Source organism: Phocoena phocoena, chromosome 16 (genome assembly GCF_963924675.1).
Source record: "Phocoena phocoena chromosome 16, mPhoPho1.1, whole genome shotgun sequence".
NCBI classification, from domain to species: Eukaryota; Metazoa; Chordata; class Mammalia; order Artiodactyla; family Phocoenidae; genus Phocoena; species Phocoena phocoena.
Window position 1 is genome coordinate 24,824,580 of NC_089234.1, and position 16,586 is coordinate 24,841,165.

At 34.9% G+C, this 16,586-nt stretch overlaps 1 protein-coding gene across 2 annotated transcripts in view; it reads right to left on the reverse strand.

The window, feature by feature from the left end:
* The window catches only part of SLK (STE20 like kinase), a 53,749-nt gene that overhangs the window by 9,724 nt on the left and 27,439 nt on the right, over positions 1-16,586 (reverse strand). Inside the window, exons 6-13 of one of the 2 annotated variants that reach the window (XM_065894215.1) lie at positions 16,360-16,554; positions 15,489-15,570; positions 13,392-13,520; positions 11,677-13,047; positions 9,564-9,694; positions 9,212-9,335; positions 7,586-7,765; positions 5,053-5,145 (exon numbers count right to left, since the gene is read on the reverse strand). In XM_065894215.1, coding sequence (XP_065750287.1) covers positions 5,053-5,145; positions 7,586-7,765; positions 9,212-9,335; positions 9,564-9,694; positions 11,677-13,047; positions 13,392-13,520; positions 15,489-15,570; positions 16,360-16,554 — 2,305 coding nt within the window. The remainder of the gene's footprint in view (positions 1-5,052; positions 5,146-7,585; positions 7,766-9,211; positions 9,336-9,563; positions 9,695-11,676; positions 13,048-13,391; positions 13,521-15,488; positions 15,571-16,359; positions 16,555-16,586) is intronic. The other variant, XM_065894217.1, reaches the window with a different exon arrangement.

Consider the following 16,586-nt stretch of genomic DNA (forward strand, 5'->3'; position numbering starts at 1 on the left):
TACAGGGTTACTAAAATTAATAAAAGACAGTACTGCCTTCAAGGAGTTTCCACTCTATTGGTCCCAAATTGGTTTTATCTGTCAGCCCATATAAAGAGTAGTGGGTCCCTTCCCTTAGTAACATACTTTGAAAAGTTCAAAAGTAAACCACAGAGAACTCAAAGCAAGGAATAAGGGTCCAGAGATCAAGACTCAAAATGAGTGACAAGGAACTACAAAAGCATGCCCTGAAGCGGCCAGTATATGAGGAAAAAGGAGCTAAGACTGTTATATAGAAGCGGGCAGAACTAGCACTGTGCTGCTCCAGAAGATATAAAGATCAACAGGTCAAGGCAGGCAATGTATGGAAGCGTTTCCTAACCATCAGTTTGCAAAGACACCAGCTGCCTTACAGAGCTATGGACTTGAAGAATCAAGCAGAGTGTGGATGATTACACAGTCAAGAATACTGCACATTTGATTTTTTTTTTATATTAAGGCCAAAAACTACCGAAAAGGTCCCTTACACATTAATATATTTTATTACCACAAAAGAAATGAAAATTTAATATCACTGAGCTTTCATTAAATTTCCTAACTTCAAAAGCCAAGTATAATACATTCACAGTGGAATCTGTAATTAGAAATTACTCTTAGGATCTAAAAGAAAAGTGATCTTACATTCCAAAAAGACTGCACAAATTACACTCATTTAAAAAAATAATAACAGATCAATTTGATCACTAAGAGTAACAATTTCAAAATGGACACAGAAATTGTAAAATGAGTGTTCTTTAAATGTACAAGTTTTAATTCTGGTAAGGAATCTTATCCTATTAGTCAGATAACTGTGAACGTTAAAAATACAGCTTTGGGTTCTAGAAAACTCTAAGAAAGGGTTATGATACGTGGCACTATTTGTACATCATCTGGTCATTTTAACTTAAAAGCTAAAAATGGTAATGATCAGAAAAGTGTTCGTAATTCATAATTTCTCCCTCTCGTCAAAAAATAATTAACATTTTGACTACTCTTTCAGAAAACTATAGAGTCCAATGGCTGACAATAATATAAATAAATAAATAAATAAATAATTTCAGGAGGAGGGAAGGAGGGGTTGAAATCAAGCTGTATTCTATCTACTCCAGTTGTGTATATCAAACATCACAAACAAAACTTACAGTGTTGAATAAGCTAGTCATTTCCCTATAGAAACTGTGAGAAAGAATACAGCCTGGAACTCCAGACTTAATTTAAAACTGCAACATGGAGAATAGCAACCCACCATTCATTATGGACAATTTGAACAGTGAAAACTAAATGGAACTAAAATCACCACTTTTAACATGGCTTTTCTGACCATATCCATAATTAAAACATCTACATAAACATATATGCAATCAAAATGTCACTTCACACGAAGATAAAAATCTAACCACAGCATTCAATTTCTCACATGTGCAAAGTTCATAAAATACTATTGAGAAGATATTTCTTGAAAAAGGTGAAAATCTCAGATTAAAATTTGTGGTGGTGTAGACAGAAAAAAGAACACTGTAGTAGAAGTGTTCTAGTTCCAGCTCTACCACTAATCTCTTTTGTGACTTTAGGCAAATCACTTAGTCTTCTGTGCCTCGATTTCCTCATCTGTAAAACAGATACACTCCATCCCTATATTAGGGGTTGGCAACGGGAATCAAATGTGAACTCTTCAAAGAATACTGTACTATAAAGTTCATGTCAGGTTATTACTATTGTCATCTCTGACATTATCATCTATCAATCTTCTAGATTTACAACAAATGAAGCTAACAATGAAAAGGCACATGTGAGCCAAAGAAAAAGCAGGTAAAACAGAAGAAGGCACCCTCCTACAAGGCACGCGGGACTTACGTCCTGCATTTGGGCGTTGAAGACTGCACAAGATGACAACTGAAAAGACTGAATCATGACCTGAGCAACGCCCTGTGGATCAGAATACAACGCACTTCCCAGGTAAGAATAAAGCTGAATGACTTTTTGTAAATGGAAAGAATAATTATACAAACGCAGAGTTTCCTGAGGCCTGGAACAAGTCACTTAACAAAGGGGTCTCTTTCTCATCTGTAAAATGAAGGATTTGAACTAGATCAGTGGTTTCCAAACTCTAATTTGCTGCCATTGTTTTTAAACCAGTTGAACTCTCTTTTTAAAAAACACACCAAAACAATCTCAGTTTATAAAACAGATGTAAAGTGGTCCTGCTCTGGAAGCAGGGGCCCAGAGCCCTACTGTCCTTTTTTTTGTTTTTTTGGGTTTTTTTTGCGGTACGTGGGCCTCTCACTGTTGTGGCCTCTCCCGTTGCGGAGCACAGGCTCCGGATGCGCAGGCTCAGCGGCCATGGCTCACGGGCCCAGCCGCTCCGCGGCATGTGGGATCTTCCCGGACCGGGGCACGAACCCGTGTCCCCTGCATCGGCAGGCAGACTCAACCACTGCGCCACCAGGGAAGCCCTATCCTCACTTTTTGAAGGATTCTCGAGATGCTTCTTCCAAACTCAAGAGATCCTGAGAGTACAGTTTGAAAACCACTGGACTAGATGATCAAATACATTCTAGTTCCACGACCATATGGCTATTATTCATAAACTCTTTAAAAAGTTTAAAATATTAGACTCAAGTTATCATGTGTTAACACCTTCATCAAAAGTGATAGCTAAATAGAAATACTTTTGAAATTTGTTAGATTACTAAATTCTTCATTAAATTTACAGATAGAAATTTACTACTGCTTTCAGCTTTAGTTGGAAAATACAGGCCAGCCCCTCAAATTATATGAAAAATCACCAACAAAGTTTTATTAAAGCATTCGATCACTTACCATTCAACACTAAATCCTCAATTTCAACTCTAGAGTCTGACATATTACCTTTTGGAATTAAAAACTTTACATTCCTTTACAAGGCAAAACCAAATTGTTATCTTCTGGTTTGAAATCCAAATTACCCCAAAACTGATGTGTGGCCAGCAAGGACTTCCTCTTCACCTATTAATAAGACACAGCCAACAACCACTGGGCCAAGCCAATAATTTAGATTAGGCACAGAAGGGGTAGCTTAAATACAAGAAGCAGTATGATGTGGTGGTTCAGTGTATGAAACATGGAGCCAAATTTGCCTAGATGAGAATTCTGGCTCTACCACTAACCAGATGCATGAACGTGGGAGAGTCATTCAACCTCCTGTGCTTTAGTTCCCTTACCTGTAGAATGGGGGTAATATGAGTAACTACCTCCTGTGTTGTGAGGTTAAATGAGTTCATATAGGTAAAGCATTTAGAACAGTATGTGCCATACAGTAAATGCTGTGTTTGCTATTATCACCTTAACTACAGGCATACCTTGGAGATGCTGTAGGTTCGGCTCTAGACCACCGCAATAAAGCAAGTCACATGAATTTTTCAGTTTCCCAAATATATAAGCTATGTTTACGCTACAGTCTATTAAAGTGTGCAACAGCATTATGTCTAAAAAATATACATACCTTAATTAAAAAGTAGTTTATTGCTAAAAAATGCTAACCATCACCTGAGCCTTCAGCAAGTCATAGTAGTAACATCAAAGATCACAGATCATCATAACATAATAATGAAAAAGTTTGAAATATTGTGAGTATTACCAAAATGTGACACAGAGGCACGAAGTGAGCAAAGCTGCTGGGAAAATGGTGCTGACAGACTTGCCCAATGCAGGGCTGCAGGAACCTTCAATTTGTAAAAAACACAATATTGCAAAAGCGCAATAAGTGAAGAGCACTAAAACGAGGTGTGCTTGTAGTAATTCCCATACCAGGCCAAGACAAAATTTTTCATTGGCTCACAGGAAGAAAAAAACAACTAAATTTATTCAAATGGGCTAGTTTTATTAAAATTTTAAATTCTGAGATCGTTTCCTTATTTTTCATGGTGTTAAAATCATCTCTCTCTCTTTTGAAATGATGGTGACAAATAAAGGGCAGTTTCAAATAACCTTCCTTGTCAAAAACAAAAAAAATTTTTAACGGCAACCCATTTGTCATGCCTCCCAAAGGGTTTTGTTGCTTCTATGTTTCTTTTCATGAATCTATAAAATTCAAAAGTCTGGGAACCACTTTTTAAATTACATAAAACCCACATTAAAAAGATAATTTAAAGCAACAAATAAATAATCCATGTCTCTTCTTCCTTTCATTAACATCTGTAACTACAAACTGAGCTCACTTCTCTCTTTGCCTCCCAGCTGAGTGCAAGCTTAATTAAAAGAAAGGTGATCCCAAGTATAAAAGACCTCATACTCATGTGAGATACTTCTAGAAAAATCTGTTGAAAATACCAATTTATCTATTTTGTAGAGAATTCACCCATTAATTGGCTCAGCCTCATCATAATCTAGAATCAGGTTTATATAGGTAAAAACTGTCTATTTTTGCAACTGCTGGATTCTGAACCAAAAAGAAAAACAACATACTTAACATTTAAAATCTGGTTTTAAGTTGCTTATATTGTTGAGTTTAACAGTAATAAGTGTTTGATCTACCATTTAACATTACCATTTACCAGGCTTGCAGGATCTCAGTTCCCCCGACCAGGGAAGGAACCCAAGCCACAGCAGTGAAAGCCCGGAATCCTAACCACCAGGCCATAAGGGAACTCCCGAATTAATGGCCTTTTAAATATGCATTCCTTTTGTATGCATAAAGCTTATATACTCACCCTCTATATTCTTTTGCCCTAAAAATCTTCTATCAACCATTGACATTACCACTTAAATACAAGCTTCCATCATGATTAAAATAAGAATACAGTGGATTATACATTAACATACATGTTTATTTCATCTGGAGTCAGCTTTCCAAACATTTCACTTAATTTCACGTTAGCAACTTAAATGTCACCATTAGTGTGAATTTAGTACTACATAAACAATGCCCTGGGAACCTTTGTATAAGGAGACGTCAACATCATATAAGTACCGAATTTACCCTTTCAACCATGGTTCACTGAGCTGTGAGAATATTGCTGCTTTCTGTTTTTAGTAGCATTAAGCTGCTGCTGTTACCTGAGCATGCTGGCTTTGTGCAAGCTCCTCTTTCCTGCGTTTCATGAGCTCTTTTCTCAGCTCTTTGGGTGCTTTCTCCACTTCATTTATAACCTACAGTGTATAAGCATGCAGGAGGTGGGGAAAAACACTTTCTCCACAGCAAGCATTTATGTGAGCAGACAAGCTACAAGTCAAGTCAAGTTGTTAAAAAGCTCCTTTCAACATGCATCAGCACAGGTGTTAGTTTGGTGAAAAAGAATGAAAGGATAGAACATGCTTAATCTCAGTGCAGAAAGGGACATTACACCATATAAGGAAAATTAGTTGCCTAATTATCCCTACGTATCTTTCTCTCTTTAGATCCAAAGACAATCAGTAAAGAATTACTTGCAATGCTAACGCTGAACTAAAGGTGATAAAACTCAACTGACCTTGAAAGATCATAAAAATATAAACATATCTACTGACATTGTCTGAAATATTGGATATAAGGAAAACAAATGCCATTCATTTATAAATTGCAAAATTTCATAATTGGCTTGATAAAACCAATGAAATAATTCTAAATGAAATCCACTTAATGAGATCAAAAGAAAAACAAAAGGGAAAGTAAGCATTAGAATACACAAAGGAGAGACAAATGGACACTAAGTTTTCTTTTTTCATAATAAACTATTTTATATATGGTGCAATAAAAATGAACACATCTGATGATTTTGGAATTAGATTAGAAAAACATTCTCCTTTGCTGATAATTTAAGCCAAAATCAATTGTCAGCTTTAAAATCAGTAATATAACCCCTCATAAAATAAGTTTATATGCTATGATTTATTATACCAAATAAAGTATATTATAAAATGAAGTGTATTTTAGAGCTCCTTCTTTCAATCATTTCAAAACCCTAGATATGTATTCCACCTAACAATAGATCTGTAATCCAACTACGAAAGACGATCACGTGTTTATAAGTAGAAGCACCAAAAGCAACCAGATTCCAAATCACCACACGCCATTGATGGTCTGTGAAAGAGACTGATTTTGATTTAACATAGTGTATTTAAAATTTCCCATCAGTAATCTCTCATGAAACCAAATCACCATGAAAAAGAAGAGACTCCCCAAATGCAAGAAGTTTAGCGGTAAGGAAAAAAATACAGAATAGAATTATTTAAAATATGCATATCACTATCTCAAACATGTTCTCTGGCTAACCCTCTCCTAGTCCAAAACAGTAACAATAACTAGAAACTTCTATATATCTATAATTAAACCATATACTTACCTACAAAATTTTAAAAATTTAACCTGATATTAAAAAATAACCTCTTAATAAAAACTACTCATGGTTTCAAGAAAATTAATATTTAGTTAATACAGTAAAGGAATACATCATGGTATATAGAGCGATTCTATATAAAATATAATAAACAGTAATAAAACAGTAATTTTTAGAAATGGTAGCCAAGTCAAAAGGCTATATACCATTTCATTTATCTTTACCTAAAGAAATCATAGAATGCACTGTATTTATTAACATTTGATTCTATCCTCTTTAAAGCAGATCCTCAAGTTCAGCAAAATGATGTTCCATTATCTGCATAATTTCATTGTTAAAATCAATGAATCTGAGTACTTGGGACATGCAACAAAAATGAAAATGTATTCACTAGTTTGGTTGATATTAGTGTGTTCCAAAACTAATAAAACTGATCATAATATTGTCCTGGGGTCTTTCATATCATGAAAAGATAAATTCTCCTCTTACACTAAAGGAACAGAATAAATTATAAAATTATCTCTCAAAACTGCTAATATGTAAAAGCTCTCTTAGTGTTATTTTAATTGGGGAAGAAAAAGACACACTAATACAATATGTAAATCCTCTTTCTGAAACAATGACAATCCTTCATAGTAAATAACACCACAAATAGATTCTATGACAATATGGAACAGTTTCAGGAAAAATGAAAAAATTCATTATAATCAAATGACTTTACAGATATTTTCCACCTGTGATTCTTCAAAGTATCTCACAATTTGATAAAGATATTATTTCAAATTTCAGCTTACTCAGCTTTTGTTTTGACACAAAGTCCAAGAAAGGTAATCAAGCTAATCAAGAGAAAAAAAATTTTTAAGCATGAATTAAATATTACAAATAAATATTAAGATGAATTATTATTGCCACCTGCAAACAGAACATAGTATGCTTTCTTGAAAAAAAACATTACTATGTCAGGCCTTAAATGTTGCATTAATAAAGGAGGAGTGATAGGTTGAAAGGAAAATGGATTACACTCAATTTGAAGACTTGGTTCAAGGGTTAGCTGGACATTTAATAATAGTTTGTGAACTTGAACAGGCCATTAAAACCTCTCCTACTCCAGTTTTCTTGGCAGTAAAATGAGATAACATCTGACCTTACTACTACCCTACATAACTGCTGGGAAGACCAAAGAAAAAAAAGAATGAGTGCCATTTAACTACCAAGTATTATCTTAATTCCTTAGACAGTCTTAAGTGTACATTCAAAACAGTAGTTACACTTACCTCTTTCTTTCGGTTCTTTAACATATTCTGAAATTTGGACAACTCTTTCTCTTGTTCACCTTTAATGCGTTTGGCTTCATCTCGTAAGCGATTTGTGTGTTCTTGTTCTAGACGTTCAATAGTCTGTTTCTGCTGTTTTTCTAGATTCTCAATCTCTTGGTCATATTGTCGTTTCTTGCTCTGCAAAATGATGTAGCTCAAGATCATTTAACTTTAACATTAACGCTCATATCGTTATACTGAAGATGTTTACTAAGAGCACATAACTGGCATTTAAATTGAGTGACGTCATACGTATCCTTTGCAATACTGAACAAGTTCAAATGCACTCAAATATGTTTTAAAAATTTTTCTAAAAGATGTGCATTTCTTTTTTTTCTAATATGGAAAACACTTTTTTCTATTGTACAAGTGTAGAATGTTCAAAAATTTTAGACAATCTAGAAGAATATCCAGTTGCTATGAAATACTAAAGTAAGAAAATTTTCAATATTTATCCTATAAAATTTTTGATAAATCAAAGGTCTCATTTGAAGTCTATTTTAAAAACGTACCATTACTTGTCATTTTCAAATTTACTCTTCCTCATTAAGATTCTTAAACATCATATTTCATTGATACAAACCTTTTAGAATTATAAATCTACTCTCTCAACAAAAGATTCCTGCTTATATAATACTTGAGTAACATTGCAATTTTAGACACAGGTATTTGTAAAGGGTGTTTCCTTTTTAAAAAAATTAAAAAGCAAAATATTTTGGAAAATATGGGGGGGAGAAACAGTTTTTATAAGGTTCTGAAAAAACAGAATATAAGTACTGTAAAAATACTCAAAGAGAACAAAAGTTCATAATTTTCTTAGGAATTCTAAGTTATGATCCAACATATGTAATCAGCAATGCCAACCTTCACACAAAACAATCCTTACCACTTAAAATTATAAAAATGTAAGTACTATAATCAACCATGAATCCTATAACATTTCAGATGATCTTTTTTCTAACCTACATTAAGCTACATGTCCAACATAAGTTACTGAAATTTTATATCACATTAATAATTCCTTTTCCAACTTTGGACACAAAGTAAAAATTTAAAGACTCGGTGACAACTACCCTTTACAAGTCAGCACTAACTTCTCTAGCAGCTGTGAAAAGGGATGTGGAAGCTTAACTGTAGTAGCTAGAGAAGTAAGTGTATTTTGAAAAATTCCCCAGGAAGTTCTAATACTCAGCCAAGTTTGAAGACAACTGCTCTAGACTGGTTTAAATCTTGGATTCTAATTCTGAGAGGTCAAATTGTAACAATAAAAAGTTATACAGCAACAGGCACACCTAAGAACTTTGCAAACCATCTACTAGCTTCATGATTCCAGGTTTTCATGACAGATTTAATCAGAGAAAAATGAAAACACCTAACACACTGTAAGTCAGGCAAAAGGAGAAAAGAAGAGGAAGAAAAAAGAAAGCATCTAAAACACCAAAGAGATAAAGGTGATAAATACATCACAAAGCCAGAGAAATCTAGTAATCAGAGAACAAGTTCTAAAACCTGCCAGTGGTGGTTTTTTTTTCTAAGCCTTAAATTTCTTTATTAACAAAAGGGTACAAAATTCCAAGACTTTACCACCATCTCCTGCTCAAAACGCCGGAAAATTTGCTCTCGCTGTTGTTGCAGTTTGCCATTGAGCTGCTGTTGGGCTCTTTGCTCTTCTTTTTGAAGAAATCTTAATTCCCGAAGTTCCTGACGTCTGATAAAATTTAATGGCAAGGACAGAGAAAGACAGCAAAAGTTACACCTTTGAAGTAATGCTTTAAAAGAAAAAAAAACTTTAAAAGTAACATTTATTTTCAAATGGAAAAGTAATACAAGAATCCAAAATTAGCCAAGACTTTACTCTTGTTTCTCTATTCTTCAGACTCTGCAGAGACTTGAGAAGTCACAAAACCAGTTTAAATCACGTTGTTTCTCTACTCACCTAAGAAACCTCAATTCTTCAGTTTTGGAATCACTATCTGTAACTATCTTTGATGTTGTTACACTCACTTCGACACCATCAACAATAAATTTGCGTGTTTTCTTCAATGTTTTCTTTTGTCTTCTTGTTTCCTGAGTGAGATTTTATTTTAGTTAGGCTTTATATGGGGAATACTAGAGAGAGAAAACATTTTCTTCTTAAAAAAAAAACAAGAAACTGAACAGCTATGAAGACTACACTATAAAGTATGAATAGAAAGCAGTAAGACTCAACTTTGAAGCCAATTATATCATCTCACACCTCATTTGACTTTCACATGATTTTACAGATAAAATCAAATTTTTTTCAAGTGAAATTACGCATTTTGATGATGTGCATGTAGAATTTTTATACCACATCATAATTAGGCACAAGTGGTAACAAGCAATTCACAAAAAAGAGTAATTAGTACAACTTTCACATGTTAACCATTCTTTCCTCTTTTTATCTTGTAGGTTCGCAGATACCTCTGCTTTTCTGTTTTAGAAACACTTACAAAGCAATTAAAAATGAATTCCTGGGGCTCATCCCTTAAAGAATCTAAATCAACAGGTCTGAGGGTGGCTGAGAATTTCATTTTGAAAGGCTCCCATATAACTTTTAAACACTGCCAGGACTGGGATTCAAAATCCATTTCATCAACAATAGTATCACCAGCCCTCTTCCATCTCAGGGCTGGAGATGGATGAGTGATTTTAGAGTTGCTAGAGAGACAGCACCTTTACCGTACTCCCAAAATACCAGATCTGCCTGTTAGCTATTGCCCAAAATTCTTTATCAAGACCAAACTCTTCATTCCTCAGTTGGTTATCCAAATGCTTTTTAAAAGCAAAGAGAAATAACAGAAGTGTAACACTGCTACAAATACTTCTTGGTAAACATGTAAGTATTCAGAACAGATAATTACTTAGTGTTGATAGGTGGAAAAGGTTAGAAAGCAGAGGGAGCAAAAGGGGAATGTGAAAATACTACATTCAAAATGCATTAGAATTTTTAAGTTGATCTTTGGCACTTACTAATCACCTTTCTTCAGCCTCTTACTGTTGTACTCTCTAGGCTTCCAGTATTCTCACACTGCTCTCCCTAAGCCCTGGACTACGGCCACCCTATCCAGACTTCACCTAAAACCTAAAGTGGGCATGCTCCAAAAATAAATCTACCTCCCTGTAACCTCCAAATTTTCCATTTCTTCAGTTCCTACTAAAGTATCCACAGCTAATATCACCTTAATTCTCACAGAAGTGTCTACATTTTTTGGAAAGGCTAACTATTAAGTCAGTGAATGAACTTCAGATTAATGGAATTTCAGCAGGGAAACAACCTGAAAACTGAAGACCATCTAGGCAATACACGTAATAATTTGGGGGCAGATACTCAGGCTGATCAGTCATGCCCTGGCGTCCTATCCCTAAGGTCAATTTTCTTCAGTTCTTTCTGCTTTTCTGCCACCTGTCAATCCACAGTCTCACCTGTATCAGAATTCCATGGGATCTTTTGCTATAAATACTGATTCTCTGGCCCCACTCCATACTTCTACACAGCCCCCCCTAGTAACTCAGATTGGAGAATTATACTTAACAGCTCCAAGTGTTCGAGGTTTAGCGTTTGGCTTTCTTCCCAGGATGATTCTCACGGCAGCAGTGATTGCTATGACTGAGGAGGTAAGAGTGGTCACCGCACGTGCCAGTGGTATCAAGGGCTGTTTATACCCTAAACATTCTTAAAAAGAGATCATTCTTTCAAGTCCTCAATTCTTTCATATACTGCTGATTCTTGCTACAATTATACCTAGGTATGTACAATAGGAAAACCCAAATTCCAGTAAGCAACTGTATTATACTATTTCTATCAAGTTGGCAAAAATAGATAGGTACTACCAAAAAATTTAAAGATTACATCCAGAATCTCTTTAGTTTTTTTTTTTAATTGATTGCCCTCATAGGCCTTAAGAATTTTATAGGGTTAATACTACACTGATTTAGTGTTGTTTTGTTTTCAAGATGTCAGTTTCACATAAACTCTCAACTGCCAAAATAACAAAGAAACACCCAAACAAGGACCCATGTACACTTACTTGTAAAGATATTGATCCATTGTCTTTAGTTTTGCTTAGGAAGCTAGAGATGGATAAATTCAAGTCAATGCTGCTATTATCAGCAGTGGAACCAGTGCCTGAATCAGTATCATTTTCCTTTTGATTCTCAGATTCTGCTAACATGGTTTCAGTTTTTGATAAAGCACCTATTTCTCCTTTATTTTCTGCATCTTCAGGGTTGATATTAATACTGGGTATTACAACAGGCTGAGGTTCACTGGGCTGTGAAGTGGCAGGAACTTGAGGTTCTGCATTAATTGGCACTTCGCACGGGATATCTTTCTGCTCTGTGTCCATCTGAGCAGTGGCTTCGTGAGCATCCCGAGTTTCACTTCCTAGAGCCTCTTGGTCACCATCAGTCACCGCACTTCTGACCTCCATTCCTTCAGTGCTACTTGATTCAGTAATCTCAACTTCATTTGTCCCGAGCTTCTCATTGGTCTCCACTCTGTTCTCTGAACTGCTGATTAACTGTTCCTCACCTTTACCTTCTACAGATTTTTCATCTATCTCATTAGTTTCAACTATTTCTTTAATAGAAACTTCTTCAGTACCACCAGCCTCAGGACCCTCTGTGGACTTGATCTCTAGTATCTGGCCTACTTCACCCACTTCTTTCCCATTGTTACTCTGAGCATCCTCAGCACTGTTTTCAGTTGCCTTCTGAGCAACGTCTTCTGCCTCATTTGTTCCTATCACTTTGCTTGTATCACTGATCATATCTTTTTCAGTTTTGTCATCTCTTCCCAATTCCTCGAGGGTGTCTTCCTTTGTAAACTCAACTTCACTTTCAATTGCCTGAATATCTGCCTCTTTTTCTCCAGTCTCTTGAGAAACTAAATCCATTGTCTGAATAGCAGTGTCTTCAATTTCTTCAGATTTTATAAACTCATTTTCAAATATCTGTTGCTTTTCTTGATCCCCTTCTTCCTCAGGTTTCAGATTCTGTTCAATATTTGTTTCTGAAGTTATCATTATGCTATTTTCTTTTCCTTCATTGACTGAATTAATGTCCACTGTTTCATGGTCTTCTGTGTCAGGTAGATTTTCAAGCTTGGGTCTCTTCTCCTCTCTCCCATTTTCCTCAATTACTGTTGCTCTATTATGAAGTTCAGCCATAGCTTCTAAATGAGTATCATTAACATGTTCATTAATGCCTACCACAGTATTTTCAGGTTCATCGGTGGTGGGTTTTTCAGTAAGAATTTTACTGTTAAATTTATCTTCGGAAGTATTACGTTCTGTTTTTTCTGAGACAGATTCCAAAATACAAGCATTTTGTGAAAGTTTATCTTCTTCAGAGCTCGCAATACTAAGGTCAGAGGAGGCACGCTTACTTGCAGGTATCGGCTAAAAAAGATTTTATACAGTTTTAGTGTTAAAACGTAATTTCAAGATGGTAACCAAAATAACGTTTCATATATAAAAATGATTTAATTCATATATATAATGATTTAATATCTTTATTCAGTAAAATTTGATGAAATTATAAAAATAACTTAAAGAATTGACAAATCTTCACATAATAAATATGACAAAAATGGGCAGCAAGGAACAAACATTAAATCTTCACCTCTAAAATTAAAGGTTTTTGTAATGCTACCCATCAATTAATTCTTAGACACAGCTGCAATCATACCTCAAAACTCAACTCTAAAAATGACCTAAATGAAATTTCCTTTCTAAATACTGACCAGAGAATTTTCTGTTTCCTCATCATCATCCTCCTCTTTGCCATCTTCAACTTCTTCTGTTACTTCAGCCTTTGCCTCTGCAATCAATTCTCGAATTGGTTTGTTGGAATCAACAGTCACAAAGGGATGCTGTTTGATCATTAAAAAGAGCATACTCAGTAACAACTGAAATGCTTGTGAAATAAATTTCAAATATATAAAACACATTGTTATGTGGCAAAAATATAAACATATAAGTAGGAAAAATACAAACAACTTCAGATGATATTACATCTGGGAAAAGAAGGAGGGGGAGGGAATTGAGTAGGAGTAGGGGCTGCCTGCAACTGTATCTGTACCTTTTTTTAAGAATCTGAAAGAAATATGTCAAAAATGATAACATATTACATCTGGGTAGTAGGTATATATACTTTTCTGTATGTCTGAAAACTTCATAACCTAAAATCTAAATTAAAATTTAAAGCAAGTTTCAAGAACATTACTAGTTTTAGAAAGTAACAGTATGTTTACAATATGTTTAATTGTTAGAAAGTAACAATATGTATAAAGCCTCAATAAAAGAATTACAAAAAGCTTTAAAGTTCCGTTAAAAGTATCTACCTCCTACACTGGTGGTGGGACTGTAAATTGGTTCAGCCACTAGGGAGAACAGTGTGCAGGTTCCTTAAAAAACTACAAACAGAGCTACCATATGACCCAGCAATCCCACTCCTAGGCATGTATCTGGAGAAAACCGTAATTTGAAAGGATGCATTCTCCCCGATGTTCACTGCAGCTCTATTTACAATAGCCAGGACATGGAAGCAACCTAAGTGTCCATTGACAGAGGAATGGATAAAGAAGATGTGGTACATATATACAATGGAATATTACTCAGCCATAAAAAGGAATGAAATAGTGCCATTTGCAGAGACACGGATGGACCTAGAGATTGTCATACAGAGTGAAGTAAGTCAGAAAAACGAATATTGTATAATGTCACTTATATGTGGGATCTAGAAAAATGGTACAGATGAACAAAGTCACAAATGTACAGAACAAACTTATGGTTACCGAGGTGGGGAAGGGGGCATAGGACGAACTGGGAGACTGGGATTGACATATATACACTACTATGCATAAAATATATAACTAATGAGAACCTACTGTTTAGCACGGGAACTCTACTCAATGATCTGTGGTGACCTAAATGGGAAGGAAATCTAAAAAAGAGTGGATATATGTATACATACAACTGATTCACTTGTTGTACAGCAGAAACTAATACAACATTGTAAAGCAACTATACTCCAATAAAAATTTTAAAAAGTGTCTATAAACATCTTTTTTGACATAGCTCAAATATTCTTAAGAGTAAAGATATTTTATTCACCTCTGTACACTCAGCACTTGGTGTTTGTCACAGATTAAGGCCTTCAAATGGGGGGGGGCAGTGAAATAATAAGAGAAAGTGTGTTCCAAGGATATACTTGTTGTACAGAGAAAGGAAATTTTTCCCGCTTCTCCCCCCAGATAAATAGATCAACCTAAAAAACTATAATGGAGGAGTTGTACTCAATCTAACAGTAACTGCCTCAAGACTTGTCATTCTATTTCTCTACCTATACTATTATTGACAAAATTTTATTTCAAATATTACAAACAAGTCCTGCTATAAAACAAAATTATCCAATCACTTTAACACCATTTTTTAAAAGTTAGCAATATTTACTGAACATTTACCCTCACTGTAAGGGACATTAAAAAAAAATTAATTAGCTCATGGCCCCTGCCACCAAGGTGCTTGTTTTCTAGTAACTGGAGAGACAAAATGTAAGTAACTGATAAAGTGGAAATAACTAAACAAAATGAAAAAAACACAATTAAACTGAATCAAAAAAGCATACAAGAAATTTAAAAGCTAAATAAATGCCCTTTAATAACAGCAGCAAATGTTTGTAAAGCAAATGTTAACTACTACAATGAACCTTGAGTGAGTCTGCACAGGGAAACTCAAGTGGAGAGAGGGCACACTGAAGGAATCTGAAACTGTATTCTTCTTAAAGAGATGTTACAACAATTATATGGTTTGCCATTGTCATACTACTCTTATCTTACCTGCAGTAGCTGAGATGTAGTCCACCTGGAATCCACATTCTTTTCCAAGCATTTCTTTAGAAAGTCCTTAAAATTTGAAGACCTTCAAAATAAAATTTTAATAATGACATTCTATTTTTCTTGTTAATAAAATCAAAACTCTGAGAAACTATGGTTAAGTTCCATTATGTATGTAATAGTATTAATTCAACATAAGAAAACTAGTTATGAGAATATTAATATTTCATAAGTCATTTATCTATAAATATAAGTTACATATATGTAAATAGATTCATAGTTTAAGTCATTGAGATACAGCCGTATACCCATAAGTATGCTAAAAATCACAAAAATTCTTCCATTATATATATATATATATATTTTTTTTTTTTTTTTTTTTTTTTGCGGTACGCGGGCCTCTCACTGTTGTGGTCTCTCCCGTTGCGGAGCACAGGCTCTGGACGCGTAGGCTCAGCGGCCATGGCTCACAGGCCTAGCCGCTCCGCGGCATGTGGGATCTTCCCGGACCAGGGCATGAACCCGTGTCCCATGCATCGGCCAGCGGACTCTCAACCACTGCACTACCAGGGAAGCCCCCTTGCATTATATTAAACTCCACAAATACAGATCAATCACATATATGCCTCACTTTCTCATAGTACAGAAAATACCTCTTTCATGTACAACTCAAATCACTGGTATCTTTTAATTTATGGGGAAAGTTAGTTACAGGAGTTTATATGGTCCTTAAGTCTTGAAAATACACCAAAAATCAGTTTTCTATTTCATACAACCTTTGTACCATGTACCTAAATTTAAATACCCTTGGAAAGTTGGAAGAATAAAGCATCAAGTTTTGCTTCTTAAAAAAAATTGTTTAGGAATACTTTACCATTTTGATGGCTGTGCTAACGTAGGGGGCTCAGATTTTGCTATTTTTAGCAGCACTCGCATTGGATTTAACTCATGATGAGGTGGTTCTATCTCAGCCATTTCTATTAAAGTGATACCCAGGGACCAAACATCAGCTTTGTAGTCATAGGGTCTGTCCTTAGATGTTTCACACATGACTACCTCAGGAGCCATCCTATGAAGACAAAGAACTGAAAATTAAGATGT